General features: G+C 40.4%; 2 protein-coding genes across 4 annotated transcripts in view; one reads left to right on the top strand and one right to left on the bottom strand.

Annotated features, from left to right (window-relative positions):
- Nim1k (NIM1 serine/threonine protein kinase) overlaps window positions 1-12,415 on the bottom strand; it is a 60,063-nt gene extending 47,648 nt beyond the window's left edge. Inside the window, exons 1-2 of one of the 3 annotated variants that reach the window (XM_010629932.3) lie at window positions 12,339-12,415; window positions 11,177-11,323 (exon numbers count right to left, since the gene is read on the bottom strand). The gene's annotated coding sequence lies outside the window, so the exon portion shown is untranslated. Of the gene's footprint in view, window positions 1-11,176; window positions 11,324-11,914 lie in introns of all 3 variants that reach the window. The other 2 variants (XM_010629931.3, XM_010629930.3) reach the window with 2 other exon arrangements.
- On the top strand, window positions 10,367-16,309 carry LOC104866120. The gene is made up of 4 exons (XM_033761470.1): window positions 10,367-10,422; window positions 11,250-11,843; window positions 12,343-12,456; window positions 16,227-16,309. The coding sequence occupies exons 1-4, from the start codon at window positions 10,367-10,369 to the stop codon at window positions 16,264-16,266; spliced, it is 804 nt and encodes a 267-aa protein (XP_033617361.1). The 3' UTR covers window positions 16,267-16,309.

The following is a 16,309-nucleotide window of genomic DNA, read 5'->3' as shown; positions in this document are numbered from 1 at the left end:
AAAAGCTTCTGTACTTCAAAAGAAACCATTAGCAGAACTAAGAGACAATCTACAATGTGGGAAAAAATTTTTACCAGCTGCACCTCAGACAAAGGACTATTATCAAGGATATATAAAGAACTCAAAACAATCAGTCCCCCCAAATATAAAGACCCGATCCAAAAATGGGCATCCGAAATGAACAGACATTTCTCATACAAAGAAGTGAAAGCAGCAAGAAAATATATGAAAAAATGTTCCACATCACTGGTCATTCGAGAGATGCAGATGTACAGATATTTTTTAAGGTGGCACGAATCCCAGAAGACACAAAATAGGTATTTCTCTCAAAGATATTTTTTAATCTGAAAAAAAACTACAAATAGAAGTTGAATGATGAAACAGAAAAGACAAAAATTCAATAAAAAACAATCAAACTAAAAACAAACCCTTTTCAAGGGCTCTCTCCTGAAACAAGGGCAGGCTTGTCACAAGCGCCCCTCCCCAGAGCACCTTGGGCTGAAAATTTTCTGAAACATTGTGGGTTTGATGCCCTATTGCTTTTTCAGGACATCTAGGGTCCCCAGTGAAGCATTCTGCAAATGTGGGGAGACATTCCTAAGAAGGTTATTTGAGTTGGGAGCATTGGAATGTTTACAGACCAGCATTTGATTCAGGCCACAGACAATAAAAACAACCCGATTATGGTTTCCCCTTGGAAGGCTGCTGAGGCTAAAATGGTAAGAGAGAAAAAGCTTCCATTTTTTGGTCCAGTTTTATTATTTTGGGTGTGACATGTTCGTAGCCTCCAGTGGAATTTACTTTCTTTTAAAGCACAAGAAATAACCCCTAATCTATTTTCAAAACTGTCTCTGTACTTCTCCAAACAGCTCTGCAAATATACACACCCTGCACTAGACTGGCCCTCCTCCCTACTCCTTACCTCCTCTACCTTCTCCAACGGAGTCAAAGTCAACACGAGGTAGCAGTGAATTAATTCCTCTAAGTGAATTAATCCACCTCTAAGACATTAGAGAATCAGTGTTTACCCAGGATTTCAAGGCATCTCTAGTCCTTTCCCTCAAAGTCCAAGAACTTTAGGGGCTGGGGATTTAGCTCAGGGGTTCCGGTGCCTGCCTCGAAAGCACAAGGACCTGAGTTTGACCCCTGGTATCAAAAAAAAGTCCAAGAACTTTAGGTTAAATATTTAGTCCTAAAGGAAATTTCTCACATCTGCTTCTATTATTCACACGGTTTACTTCTAAAGTTTTACTTCCCCACCTTAAAATGTCTTAATGCCAAGTAGCTTTATCTATCCAGTTTCCCTAACTTGGAATATACTCTTTTCTTATTCAGCCTTCAAGCCCCTCATGAAATATCACTTTTTTGGTTCTCCTTACTCACCCATAGTTAACTGCTCCTTCCTCAGTACTCCCATTGACTTATGCTCATTTTTGGATGATATGAATGTTTGGCTTCTCTAAAATTGCTCTCTTCTGCTTCATAACCTTAATTTTCCCAGTATATAAGGCAAACAAGGATAGGGTAGATGTCAAACAAATATTAACAAAACAAACAAAGATACAAAACAATATGTAAAAGGTGCTACAATGTAAATCACAAATGAATAGCACCTGTGGAAAGATATTTGGAAGAAGTCATTCGTTTAGTTGGTATTAGAGTGGTACTGCTAGCATATTATTCACTATGAAATCAGCTAAAAACTTTATTAAGTGCTTACTTTACATTAGACATTGTACAATGCTATTGATTTAATCATTATAGCAGAATCTGTAATATAGATATTAAAACTCCTACTCTGCTAATGAAATACTACATTTTAGAGTGATTGAGGAAAATGTCCAAATCCAGAGAGTTAGTGAGTGACTGGTTGGTACAGGATCTGTGGGTTCCCAAACACTGGATTCACTGACTATCTTAGTGTTCTAAGAAACAGGCTACCACCAAGTCCAGATTCAGCGTGGGCATGGCAGAAACTAGCAGTAGTAGCAAAGGCAGGCAAGAGAATCAGAAAAGATTCTCTAAATTGACTTTTTAAAAATAGGGCCGGGGATTTAGCTCAGTGGTTTCGCCACTTGCCTTGCAAGTGCAAGGTCCTGAGTTCGATCCCCAATACCAAAAAAAAACAACAAAACAAAACTGAGTGATGAACATCAATGATAGTAATACACAAGTTAAATTGCCCTTATTCCTGACTTTGTAATGAACTTGTTATCTCCGTCATTTTCCAAACTTACTCAATGTAACTCTAGATAAACTGGTATAGGTGGGAGGCAGTTTACATAGCTAAAGTCCAAAATGTTTCATGATTATTATTATCATTATTATTAAATAAGGCCAAATATCTCAATAGAAGTTGTGAATAAATAAAAATATATAACAATTCTTGGTATACACTGTACATACCATACAGGAAACAAGCTATATCTAAAACTAGAACTACAAGTCCAGCTCTCTTGGGATAGAATACCTATTAAAAATTTAGTAGACCATACAAGAAAGTAAAAGCTGATTTCACTCATGATATGGATGCCAAAATGTGAATCAAAATACCACTAAATAAAATCCAGCAGTATATCTATAAAACCATGCAGTAGTAAACTTTCTCCCAAGAATGTAAGCATAGCTTAATAATATAATAGGTGTGTAAGGTTGATTCAACACATGAATTTTCTGAAAGGAAACAACAAAAGGTCATTTAGAAAAAGCATTCAATAAAATTGTATATTTTTATTTATATTTAATTAATATTATTAATATTATAAACTAGGCATAGTGGGAGAACTGGCTCAACCTAGTTTAAACAAATATCTTTTTAAATGGTAAAATATTAGAAGCATTCTCTGTAAAGTCAAGGAGAAAACAAACATACCTGTTAAAACTGTTACTATTCAGTATTTTTGGAGCCTATAGCCAATGAAAGAAGACAATAAACACTGAAAAGTAACGTTCTTAGTTGCAGACAAAGACTTTTAACACAGAAAACACTAGAGTCATAAATTATTAGAATAAATAAGTTCAACAAGTGCTGCTGGAAACAAGATTGACATGCAAATTCTATAATATTTATATTCACCAATAATAATCTTGTAATAAGGAAATGTAACAAAACATGTCCCAGTCATAAAAGTCACGATAAGATTTATATAAGGAACTTGAGAATAAATCTATCACAGGAGATGAGAGACACAGAGGCACTTAGGAAAGCTTACTGAAGTACATACAAAATCTAATAAACACAAAATATTATATATTTAATAGAGAATACTGAATATTATAAAAATGTACCTTTTCCCCCAAAGTAACTTTTGTACATTTTATCCAAAATGTCAACTGTTTTTGTTTTTGTACTGGGGATTGAGCTTGGGCCCTTGCACTTCCAAGGCAAGCAGTGACACCACTGAGCTAAATCCCCAACCCTCAAATGTTTTTGGTTTTGTGTGTGGATATGTTTAAAATGGTATAATACTTATAGGCAAATAGATCTGCTTTGATTTTAAGGTATAGATTCGTATACGTGCTGTCATCTCCAGCATTCAGAACTGCCAACATCTTTCTGCTTTCCTAAAGACATCTGAGCAAAACTGTCACAGGAGTCACTGAGAACAGCCACAGGAGGCTAGAGTTTAAAGCAACTTTTCACACAGCAATGCGTTGCTCTGGGCATGAAACTGAGAGGACTCTTATTTGCCATTTCCAACTGCTAGCTGAAGTAGGAAGTGTGTAGCAGATGATTCTATCTTCTTACAAGGGAAAGTTGAAGAAATCAAATTCTGAAGATTTCATAAAAATACGTTAGTTGTTAGGAATGAGGAGAGTAATGTATCAGAGGACATGCAGAGGAGGGGTTATAGGAAAGAAAATATTCTAAAAACTAAACCACATTTAGAGTGATCAGGAATGGGATCCTGGAGTGGAAGCTCAAATAAGATTCTTTGGTACCCTGAAGATATTAACCCAGCATCACCACTTTACAGAGAATTTAAACATCAATAGCCACTGCCCTGAAAGTCCTTAGGCAGCATATCACTTGAATAACATCTTCATTTATTTGATAGCATTGTTTCCCAAGGGAAAATCTAAACAAAAACTGGTTAGATTGACTTAAAATTCAATTTATCTAGGTTCTAAATCTTTCACTGCAAAAATAAAAGTAACAGGGAGATAAGTCTGCTAAACACTGGGGTCTCTTTTAGAAAGGAGATGTTTTTATGGAGAGTTGAGACCGGCTCTGGTAATTTGCCATAGTTCACTGAAGAAACAGTAAACCTTAACATACTGTACTACTGCAGATGTAGTAACACATTTATGCAGCAGCATAAATTTAATCCTGGTGCACCAAGAACTACTCTCCTTGGGAACTGACAGGAGGCTAGAAGGCAGACCTTCTTTTGCAGGTACTAACTCGTGAAGGGGCTACAGAGGAGTGAACAGTTGGGAGCAAAACTGAAAGCCACTAGCAATAGCAAGTGGGGATGGATGGGCTAGGGATGTAACAAGTGGTACAAAGCTTGCTTAACGTTCACAAGGCCCTGGGTTTGCTTTTCAGCACTGTGGGGAAAGAGAAGGGATAAGACTGAAGAACAGTCAGCAATACACCCTCCAACTGATTCAACCTGTGTGGTGCCATTAGAAAATCCTAGGAACAAACCCAGATAAGTGAGCTATGCCTGGTACTTGGTTTTCTGGAGACTGCTGCTGCTGTTCTTTGGACCAGGTATATTGTTAGGACACTGAAAGTGCAAAATAGCTCAGGACCTGGAATAATATAAGCCTTTTCCTTTGCCCAGGCTGGCTCAAAACTTGTGGGCTCAAGGGATCCTCTTGTTTAAGCCTCACAAGTAGCTGGGATCATAGGTACGTGCTACCATGCCAGCTAAAAGAAGTATTTTCCTTCCTTTTCAGCATTCCTCCAGCCTAGCTAGCACATCTTTCACAGGGACCTTCTTTCCTCCTTGCTGAGGAAATGTCTTCTCTCAGCCAATAACAAACGGCAGTTTGCTTAGCTGGACTTCAGCCATGTTGTGCTCTCCTCTGTTCTCTGCAGTTTAACGTCTTAATTTCCCTAAGCCAAACTAAGCAGTGTATCCTGTGATAACCCAAGTGCACCCCCGGACTTTTAGGAATCCTAAGTGCAGGGACCTGCAGGATAATTTCATCTCTTATTTAGTATTCAAGGAAACAGAGCCAGAGAGATAAACTCACCAAATGTCTTTACTTTGTCTTTTTCCACTGGGTCAACTCGCCAACCTACCCAACAGGATATATGACTGTCTAAAACAAAATTTTGAGGACTCAAAAGCCAAGGTAAAGGGTTGGGAATAAGCTCAGTGGCACTGTCACTACCTGGCAAGCGCAAGGTCCTGAGTTTGATCCCTGGTACAAGGAAAAAAAAAAAAAAGCCAAGCTAGGGGGATAAAATAAATAGCTACAAATATTTCCATTTGAAATTCACTCCAAAGAAAATTTGGAAGATGCAAAGCTCAAGGTCACATTCTACATGCTCTGCAAGAGAATGATTTAGAAAATTTTCTTCTTGAAATTTCTTCTCATGAAATTTTTGTAATAAGTTTTTGTGATGACCAAAAAAAAATCCACTTTGCTTAATAAATATGAATGGCTGTTTTATTCAGTCCCATGAGTCCCCAGAATGCTCTTATCAAATCAAATCTTAGCACTGTTACCTCACATTAGTGCTCATCACAAAGGCATCATGAAAATTTGTGTGATCTTTCCAAAGAAAAGTCTCTGGCATATAAACTTCATACTTTCCCATTTTTCAGAGTGTTCAGCTATTGCTCACTCCTTGCAATTATACCTTCCCTTACACATCCTTCCAAACCAGCTCAGCCCAACACATTGGTCTTTCCAGGTTTGTTTCTGTTCCCTGTAAACTCTGCCCACACCACCCTGTACCACACGCTATATGCTTATGGTGGTGATCTATCTTATTAATAACTGCTATTTAATGAAAGCCTACAATAAGAGCGGAAGTGTATACTTGCTAAATAGGGTGAACATAAAATTTACCATTGAAACGAAACATTTTTGAAAGCGAGATGGAGTGTTATTTAGCAATCACACTGGGACACCAGGCATACCCTATTGATGTGATAGTCTGCCAGCATTAGTGTAGGCTGGTTTATTTGATGCCTTTTCAAACTCACTTCTCCCTCCTCCCTCCCTCCCTCTCTTTCCTCCTCCTCCTCCCCGTCTGTCTCCATCTCCTTCTCCTTTTTGGTTGCAGAGGTTGGAAAGCCCAGCCTCTCTCTTTCCCTCACAGATAAGTGTGGCCAGGAGATATGGTTTTGGGCAATGAGTCCTTACTGAAGGTTTTCTGAGAATATGGGCCTTCCTGTTAAAAGGGGACAGTTGCAGCTAGCATTGCTCCCTTCTCCTTCCTGTGTGTAGGACTCTGATGACCCCTAAAACAAAGCTCTCAATGGCCTATCCTGACCTCTTCTTCTGAAAGAAAAAGAAACTTCTAATGAAGTAGAAATTTTCTGTTACTTACAACCAACAGTATTCTTAGAATAGTTATTATTGTATTCTAATTTATATATACAATATATTCTCTACTCCTTACAACAGCCCTAAAAGATACTTCTTGTTATCCTCATTTTGCAGGTGAAGAACTTCAGGACTTAGTTAGCTGTCTGAAGTTGTACAGGTAATGAGAAGCCAAGATGGATTTCAAGCCCAGGCCTGTCCAACGGAGTCCACGCCTCACACAGCAGACACCTTCCCTGCTCTTCTGACCTGGAACTGCACGTGTCATAGTCAATCCCTCTGAACAAGGATTGCTAGAAAGTAGGAGGATGAAAATAGGTCATTTCTCTGCTGTATCCCTGCCTTCTCCCCGACCCTAAGCAAGGTGCTCCCTGCTTACTCGTTTATGGAATACTCCACTAAAGTCAAGATGAAATGACCAATTTCGAAAATATTATTTTTAAGCACCTTCCCCTTTACACTTGGTCTAGAAACAGTGTAGATAAGACTAAATCTATGGCCCCTGGACTAGGTAGATACATAACTAGATAATTTAAATGTGACAAACAAAGCACTAAGCTGGATATAGACACAGAAAGTGTGAGTGCCCAAAAAGGGCACCTGGAGAAATGAGGCCCTAAGGAATGTGCAGGTGTGGTTAAACTAGGGAAAGATAAGGACCTGGAGAGCAGGGAAATAAAAAGTAAATTTTTCTGAACTACTGAATTTGACAAAATCATACAACATGACCTCCTCTCCTTTGGTGAAATTTCAGAAAGCCTTAAGAGAACCCTACAAAGTTCTAGAGACAAAATAGCCTTCCTGCAGTTAGAATTGTGACTGAACTTTTCAACAACACTGGAAGTTAGAAAACAATAAATCAGTATCTTCAGAATTTTGCAGGAATTAATTTCCAACTAGAATCTTATAACTAAGTAAAGCATCAAGTGAGTGAAAGATATTTTTAGAGCCTGTCATGGTGGTGCCAGCACTGGGGAGGCTGAGGCAAAAGGATCACTGTGAGTTCAAAGCCAGCCTGGGCTACATAGTGATTTCAAGGCCAGGGTGAATAACAAAGTGAGACCCTGTCTCAAGAAGCCCCCCCCAAAAAATGTTGCAATTACACAATTAAATACATCTATAAATTATCTCAACTAAATGATCCCAAGAAATAGAGATGTAGAAAATTTCATGGTGGCCTCAGAAAAGGTAGCTCTGTTGACTTGGAGATAAATGGGAATGCTGCTGTCTCAGTCAGGCCTTCTAAGGGTTCTCTAATAACTCACCAGATTTTGCTTAACAGGTATGTAGAGCTCATTGGAAAAGTATGAATATTCTCAAGGAGGATGATGATGAAGAGTGATGGTCTTTAGATTCCTGTTCTGCAACTTGATTTTTCTCCTGTGTACCTCTCTTTACACTTAACATTTTCCTTTTTACTCTTTCCTTTATTCTGTTTTATGTTCATTTGAGATTTTTTTTTTCCCACAGCTTTCTTTTTTCTGTTTTAATTCTTCCCACCAGCCCCAGGCTATCTCTCTTCTCACCTTCATTTTCTCTAAGTCTTGGCTGATACACATGTTTATAGAACTGGAAGGTAGTTTTAATTTTTTTGTCTCTAAATTGTCCAAGTAGTTAGCTGAAGTCACTTGTCTTTTGAATAATATGTGCCCATCAGTAAAAATGGGTATTTCTCAGATGCTATAATTGGCTGAGCTAACCTTGAAGTTGCTGAAAGTTACTGAAGAATTTGATGCACTTAATTCATGTTGCAGACTATTAACTTCATTAAGTAATTTGAATCTTCTCTTGAAGTTTCTAACTTCAATTCCAATAAAAATGACAAGATATACATACCTCTATGAATGTAAAATATCTTGTACCTGCTTTATGATATATAGTAGGGACCGTGCTTTATCATAGCTACATTTAATGATATTACTCTAGAATGTTCCCTTTCCAGATGATGATTAAGATGCTAATAAAAAAAAATGGTGCCAGGTACCACAACAGCAACACTAACTTCAATTCCAATAAAAATGACAAGATATACATACCTCTATGAATGTAAAATATCTTGTACCTGCTTTATGATATATAGTAGGGACCGTGCTTTATCATAGCTACATTTAATGATATTACTCTAGAATGTTCCCTTTCCAGATGATGATTAAGATGCTAATAAAAAAAAATGGTGCCAGGTACCACAACAGCAACAGAACTTTGCTACAACTTTGCTATTTTCTGGATATTATTCTTTTGTTTTTTTGTTTTGTTTTGTTTTTAATGGAATGTGCTGAATGTCTATAATTTTGTTCAGATGACTGCAGAACCTGGAATAGCTATTGCTGCTATCAATGTATAACATACTATTATTAGTCTTTTATCATCCCAATTTACTGTGTTGAGTTGGCATTGTACAGAAATGGACAGCCATATTGGTCTAGAAATGTTAATTTTTTAAAATTTTTTTTTCCATGTGCACAGGGGTAACACATCGTACTAAATATGTAAGGTCATATCTACGTGGGTTTAATTACAGAAACTAATAAAATATTCTCTAAATAATGAAAAAAAGAATAAGATAAGACTATAAGAGCAAGAAGCAATTTAAATATGTTTGGAGACCATTTTCATCTCCAGAATTAAGTATTATTTTAATGTTACATTATTGCCTTTTCTCTTTTACTTTCCTTTTTAGTTTTATTTTAGGATTCCCTATTTCTAATGTTCATACAGAGATTTCTTTAACTGAAATACTGAATAGTTTCTTTGTGGTGAAAAGCTGTAATAGCACACAGGATCCTAATGAGATAATTAATAATGTGAAATAGGAAGTAAAGGGCTAAAGATGTAGGGAAAGTGGGAAGGGTGGGGGAAAGGTAATAAGGGAGAGGGGAAAAATATGAGAAACTGAAAAAATGGAAATAAAGTGTTTGTAAATGGGGAGGGGAGGGGGGGTGAAGGGAGGGCAGGGACAAGGGGAAAAAATGAGAATCAAGACCTATTATGTAAAGGTACAGAATCCCAATGATGAATGTAACTGTATTGTATACCTAGATTGTACCAATAAACTCAATAAAAAAATGACAAGATATAGATTTAATTAGACAAATTTTAAAAAGTTTGTCTTCTCAACAACTGAAAATCAGCCAGAGAAGGCTCTTTAATTCTAGAGAAATAAAGTGATTAGATTCAAAGAATAAAATTGGATTTAAAGATATATTGGATTTTAGGTTTCTCAAAATGGAACTATACATGTGGGTGAAAATATGAATCTACTATCATAAAATACTTGCATTTCTTCTAAGAAGGTCAGTGTGGGGGCTTTTAAATTTTTCCATCATGTTATCAATGTGTCAAATTGTTTATAGGATTCAAAGCTCAGGAACTGTGGATGCATAAAGAATTACAGTTCTTTAAAGGCACCAACATTTGCTAATGAAAGTATTCAAAATAGTATCACTGTCTGTCCCAACTTAAGCATTATTGACTAAAAATCTGTGTCTAAATAAGAACATAAAGGGCTATCTGTAGTTAATACTGAGAAATTTAGATTTCATACAAACCTACCTTTAAGTGCAGTTTGGTTACTAGAAAAAAAAAAAAAGTCACATACCACAAACGAAATATCCAAGCCACATTTTTTCTTAACACAGAAGGAGGCCTCTCTGAAGGTTTTTCCAGGCTTACCACTTAACAGTGGGCAAGCCAAAAATAAACCCATGAGGGCTTTCCTGAGCAAATTCAACACACACCAAACACCAGAGGGGGGGGCTCGGCTTTTCCCCCCAGTGTCCTCTCCTGGGACCTCCCATCCACACTCCCCTCATCTCCTAATTAGAAAGCTCATTAGGATTCCAAATGTAAATGCTAAATGGAGACGAGGTCTGGTTCCAGGCCAGGATTACTTGAACATGAAATATCATCCAGGTTAGTGCCCTGCGTGTGGGAAGAGAGCTGAGTTTCCATGACTGCTTGGGCCATCTGAAGGGCTGGAGGGCAGGGTTTCCCCTCATTTGTCTGAGAAAATATCTGTTGTACAAATCGCAAACTTTGAAGACAAAATAATTTTAAAAAAATCATGGCTTGTGTTTGAATACAAGTATCTTTTAATAAATTCAATTATCACTATGGCGACATGAGGAAACACAAGAAGTTCCCCTGAAGAACAGTTGCTGGTCCCAGCTAAGCAGCCTCTCAATTGTGTAGGGCGACTTCTTCAGTTACCATGGCAACCAAAATTAGAAGGGCTTCTGCAACACTAACAGAAACCATCTTTTGAAGTGCTTCTGTGAATCATATTGAATACTGATGATGCAAGCTTGTGTGATACATATTTTTTGAAAACCAAATTACCATAAACAAATACTCGTTTAAGATTCCATTTGAAATCTTTCTTAACTCGGAACACAACACCCCCACCCGGCTTTCTTTGCTTTGCTTAGCGGCCTGGAGTGCAAATGCAATTTGTTTAATTTCCAAACTTGTCTGAATTACACGGGTGAGAGCTCAGAGTGTGATTCATTCGCTCTCATTTTGAAATGGGATGAGGAGCGAGGCGGGGGAGGGTGGTCTAACAGAGAGCCCTCTTGTCTGCGAAACTGAAGGACAAAAACAGGATGGGGGGATAGAGAAGAAAGGAGGGGAGGAAAAAAGGAAAGGAAAAGAGTGCAGAAGGCTGTACCTAGATTGCCCCACTGAGGGCGGAGAGCTCCTTCATCTACCGCCGTGACCTGCCCATCTGCCCGTGTGTCCAGCGTGGATGCCGGTCGAAACCCGCGTTTTAAAGATTCTATTTCGATCCTTCCCTTCCTTGGTGGCATCGCGAGTCCTGGGAGGGATGTTCAAGAAGAGACGCTGCTCTTCTGTACTTTGCCCAAAAGAAGCATCTTTATCTGGGGATCGTCGTGGTGTGGGGTGCAGTGGGAGACACTCCTGACTAGGCCCACAGGCGCGAGCTGTCCTTTCCCGCACAGCCAGCCCGGCCTGCGTGGTGGGAGGTCAGCGGGGACTCAGCCCTCTTCACCAACTAACATCTTTGAGCTGGCGCCCTGGGCTTCCTTTCAACAACCCGGCCCGCACACTGCAAGGCTGGGCTTCACCCTGGACTCACGCGTGGGCGCGCACACACCCTTCTGCCCGTCCCACGCAGGTGACAAACGTACACAGGCCAGGTCCCGGCGCAGGACCAGCACACGCGCGGGCGCCTTGTCTCACACGGATCCAACCGAGAACCGCCCCAAGGAACGCCTAACCTTTTCGGGACGCCGCTTCGCTGCTGCCCAGGACAGAACCCGTCTCCCTTTCGTCCTGGGGTCCCCTGAGGAGGACGCCCCTCCCCAGCCACCCAGGTCTGAAGGTCGGCGGAGCAAGGCGGACGGGCTCGGGTCACCTGTGGCGAGTCCCACACTCCCTAGCTTACCTCCCACTTCGCAGCTGGCCGGGAGCGCGGTCTGGCGTGGGGTACCGGGCCCAGGAGTCAGGTCGAGCCCCAGGCTCCCAGAGGTGTCAGGGGCGGCCCGCCCCGCCCACGCTGCACGGGGCAGACCCCGCCCTGCAATCCTCCGGCTTCAGCCCTCAGCCGCTGGAACCAGGCTCCCAGCAGCGTTTCCCGAAGGACCAATCCGGAGCAGGGGGCTGGCCCGGGGGGGGGCGCCCCGACTAGGGCCCGGACTTGGCCGGACGGTTGCTATGGCAGCAAGGCGGGGGAGCGGAGGGAAGAAGGGAGTGTGGCGCAGGGACACCCACTGGGAGTCTCGGGGAGGAGAGTCGGGCCTGCGGACAGAGGATCCCTCCTAGGGCGTGGATGGGAAGCTGGTTTAACACAGCTCAGATCAATTTAATACCTAGGGCTGTGCCACTCGGCTCTTTGGCGATGCTGTGTACTTCGGAGACAGCAGTGACCCAGTCGGTAATCCTCCCAACAGAACGGGGGTTTCTAGCAGAGAACCAACAGCTCCTCGGGTGAGTCTGGCAGGGTTTAGGTTCTGCAGAAAGAAGTGCTAATGTCACCCTCTGCCTGGATCCCTCCCTTGCACGTTGTCAGGCCGGGGTTCTCAGGCTGTTACTTAGATCATGACTCCCTAATTTGCCTCCTCATAGCTTTGACAGAGTAATGATAGATACCAAATATTACTGTGCCACTTTACAAATAAGGAATCCATCAGTGGATTGAAATGTAGAGGTGAGAATGGAATTCACAGAATTCAAAAGTTTAAGCCCCTCATTTTACAGAAGGGGAAGCTGAAGGCAGAGGTTAGTTGACTTGGCAAGTCACACAGCTGGTTAATGGCAGAGCCAGGACTAGACACCTTACATAGTTGTTCTGTGGTCACTCTTTCCATTTCCTTGTGCAATCCTGTATTCAGGATTGCCAGGGCAATATTTACAAGAGAAACAAACCAAGTCTAAAATCCTTTTATGGTACAAATTAGGAAACACAAAGATCCTTCTTTTCACTGTTTGCCAGGCACTGTAATAAATACTTTTACAAAGAGTATCTGCCCAAATTCTCACAATAACCTGTGAGTGGGGTCCTATTTTGGTCGACAAAGGAATTGAGACCCAAGTGGGTATATGACTTGCTAAATGTCGCATAGCTGTAGATGTTGGTGCTGGGTCTGAAACCCAGGCAGTGTGATTCACTTTCTTCACAACTCTGCTGCGTCTTTTTGTGACGATTAAAGGGGTCAGGAACAGACAGAGCAAGAAACAAAACCTTGGACAGCTCCATGCACTGGCGTCTGGCAGGAGGAAAAGAACCTGAAATGATGGCTTCCTTGACTTATGAGAGTGGTCATTTGTGTAGACTAGAGATACTCTATGATAAACAACTGTCTATGAAGGGAAAGAAAACAGTATGTTCATTTAAAAAGAATAATCTTAGCCAGGTGTGGTGTTACGCACCTGTAATCCCTGCACTTGGAACATCGCTGAGAGTTCAAGGATCACTTAGGTTACAAAGTGAGTTCGAGACCATCCTGGAATACATGGCAAGACCCCATCTCAACAAATAAGCAAACAAGAAAGAATAATCTTAGCTGGCCATGGCGTAACGGCACTTTGGGAGGCTGTAGCAGGAGAATCACAAGTTGTAACCCAGCCTGTACACAACATAAGGAGAAACTGTATTTAAGTAAAAACTAAAAATGGGCTGGGGATGTCATTCAGTGTGAAAGTCCTGGGTTCAATCCCCAATACCACTAAATAAATAAATGCCTTTAAAATAGCATATGCCATCAGTCTAAGGCAGTAATAGGGTAAAATATTGCCTATTATTTAAAAATATGAAAGATCACTTGAATCCTACAGGACAATACAATGGATAAAATTTCATAAGAAAATGCCTAGTAACCAAATTCAGACTCCCAACCAAACCTGTCTCTGTGCAGTTCCTCACATTGTGCCCCCACAGAGAAAGGACAATTTCAAACTGCATTAGAAGTCACTTCTGCATTTGCCAGCTTTCATCCCAGGAACCCTCTGAACCCCCATTTCTCTGTATTCATGATGCCAGAGCCCGCTCCTCTCAAATCAGAACCTTCCTTCATGCCTTCTCTGCCTGGGAGTCCTGGGACTCTCTACCACAGAAGACTGACCTCTCACCAAATTCTGTTCACTGGGAAAAATCCTGATATTCTCCCGGAAGGGGGGCACTTGTCAATAGGCTGATTGCAATGTAACAACATAGAAATTAAAATGTTTTGTTTTTTTCTCCAGGTGTGGTGATGCACACCTGTAATCCCAGATACTCTAGAGCAAAGACAAGAGGATCAAAAGCTTGAGGCCAGCCTTGGAAACTTAGAAAGACCCTGTCTCAAAGAAAAAAACCAAAACAAAACTTTGTTTTGAGTAGTGAAGAAGTATCTTCCATGCAAGAAAAAATTTCAAAACAGAGTAATACAGATTTGTGATACATGTGTACATTAAGAAATGTTTTAGGCCAGGTGGTGTGGTGGTGCACACCTGTAGTCCCAGCGCTTGGGAGGCTGAGTCAGGAGGATTGCCTTGAGTTTGAGGGAAGCCTGAACAGCAAGACCTTATCTCAAAAGGAAAAAAAAAAGTATTTTAACTTACTTGGGCTTAAATTTCAGAAAAATATTTCCCAAAAGAATTTATGACACTGTAGACCTAAGAGACAGTGCAAATAAACCTATTACTATTGGAAAGCTCATTAAAATGTACTTTTCTAAAACCTCCACGTACATTCTTAAACACCAGATGACTTTATACAAAAGGTCTTGCTTTAAAAAACAGCAACAGGCTGGGCATGGTGGCGCACATCTGTAATCCCAGCACTTGAGAGGGTGAGGCAGGAGGATTGCTGTGAGTTCGAGACCAGCCTGGGCTACACAGTGAGTTCCAGGTCAGTCTCAACTACATAGTGAGACCCTGTTTCAAAATACCAAAAAAAAAAAAAACAAAAAAAAAAAGCAGCAAAGAGAGAAAAACCCAAAACAAAAAAGTGACAGTGGTTGAAAGTTTAGACTTTTGAGTCTACACCTTGATTTCCAGCTCTGCTATTTACTACCCATATGACACTCTTGATGCCAAGCATCTTTTAGGTTCAGTTTCCTTATCTGTAATCTGTGAGTTATGAGAATTAATGAGATGAAGCTTCTGGTAAATGATAAAAGAAATCTTTCTAACCTGGACCCAATAATCTTGGGAGGGTTGGTTCCTTAGGATCCTCTACTGAAAATGTGATAAAATATGCTCTTTTCAACAAATGTCTAATTATTTGGGACCCAGATATGGTCAAAATGTCCTCTACCAAGTTTATACACTTGGTACTAGTCAAGGGAACAAATAGAATTTCTACTTATTTCCTGGTCATTAAGTTGCCTGGTACACTTTCTGCCTACTGAATGTGAACCTGGACTATTTGTGGGGAGTCCCCAACCCCCAGTATTCCTTCCTCTTTTCTCAGATAGGGATATTTGACAAATCTTAGAAGAGGATGGAGACCAAACTTTTTTAAAGACTACATTGCTATACAGTTGAGGCTACAACTTAAAATGGCATAACCTATCCCAGATATTTTGGTGTCTCTATCTTGTTTAGGATCTGAGTGCTACCTAAATCTGAGAACTCATGTCTTTCAACAATTCAGAAATATTTTCAGGCAATGTCTTTGAGACGGATCCTTGTTAGACTGGACTGCTGTAGCAAATTTCCATAGCCTGGGAGTTGCAAACAACAAATACTTACCACATTCTGCAGCTGAAGCCTGAAATGAGGGTGCCAATATGGTCAGGGCCTCTTAACATTCTACAGACTGCAAAATTTTCTTTGTATCTTCATATAGCAGAGGGCAGAGCAAAAGAACTCGTTGGATTCTCTTATAATGACATTAAGTCTATTCATTATATTAGCTCTACTCAAGAATCACCCAAAGGCCTTACCTCCTGATACCACTGATGGAATTGGGAATTAAGATTTTAACATATAAATGGGAGGGTGGGTTTAGACATTTAGTGCATAACAAACCTCCCCCCTCAAAAGTATAGTAACTCTGGTTGGATATCATCATGTTGTGTCCAATCTTCTCATCTTACCTTGTGTTTTCTCATGTTTTATAGATTTTTACCGTCTGTGCCACATTCTAGACAACTGCTTCAGATCTATCTTCCATTTTGTGAATTTCCTCAGCAGGGGCCAACTGATAGTTTAAAACAGAATCATTTATTTGCAACTAGTATTTATCAAAAACCCCATTTTCCTTAACTTTATAGGAAACTTTTAAGAATACTTCTGATCAGGCCAGGGATTTAGCTCAGTGGTTCGGTGGCCTGCCTTGCAAGCGCAAGGACCCAAG

The sequence above is a fragment of the Fukomys damarensis genome, unplaced genomic scaffold, assembly GCF_012274545.1.
Source record: "Fukomys damarensis isolate Sample0158 unplaced genomic scaffold, DMR_v1.0_HiC HiC_scaffold_1, whole genome shotgun sequence".
NCBI lineage: Eukaryota > Metazoa > Chordata > Mammalia > Rodentia > Bathyergidae > Fukomys > Fukomys damarensis.
Note: the sequence above shows the minus strand (reverse complement) of the source record. Positions and strands in the feature narration are given on the sequence as shown.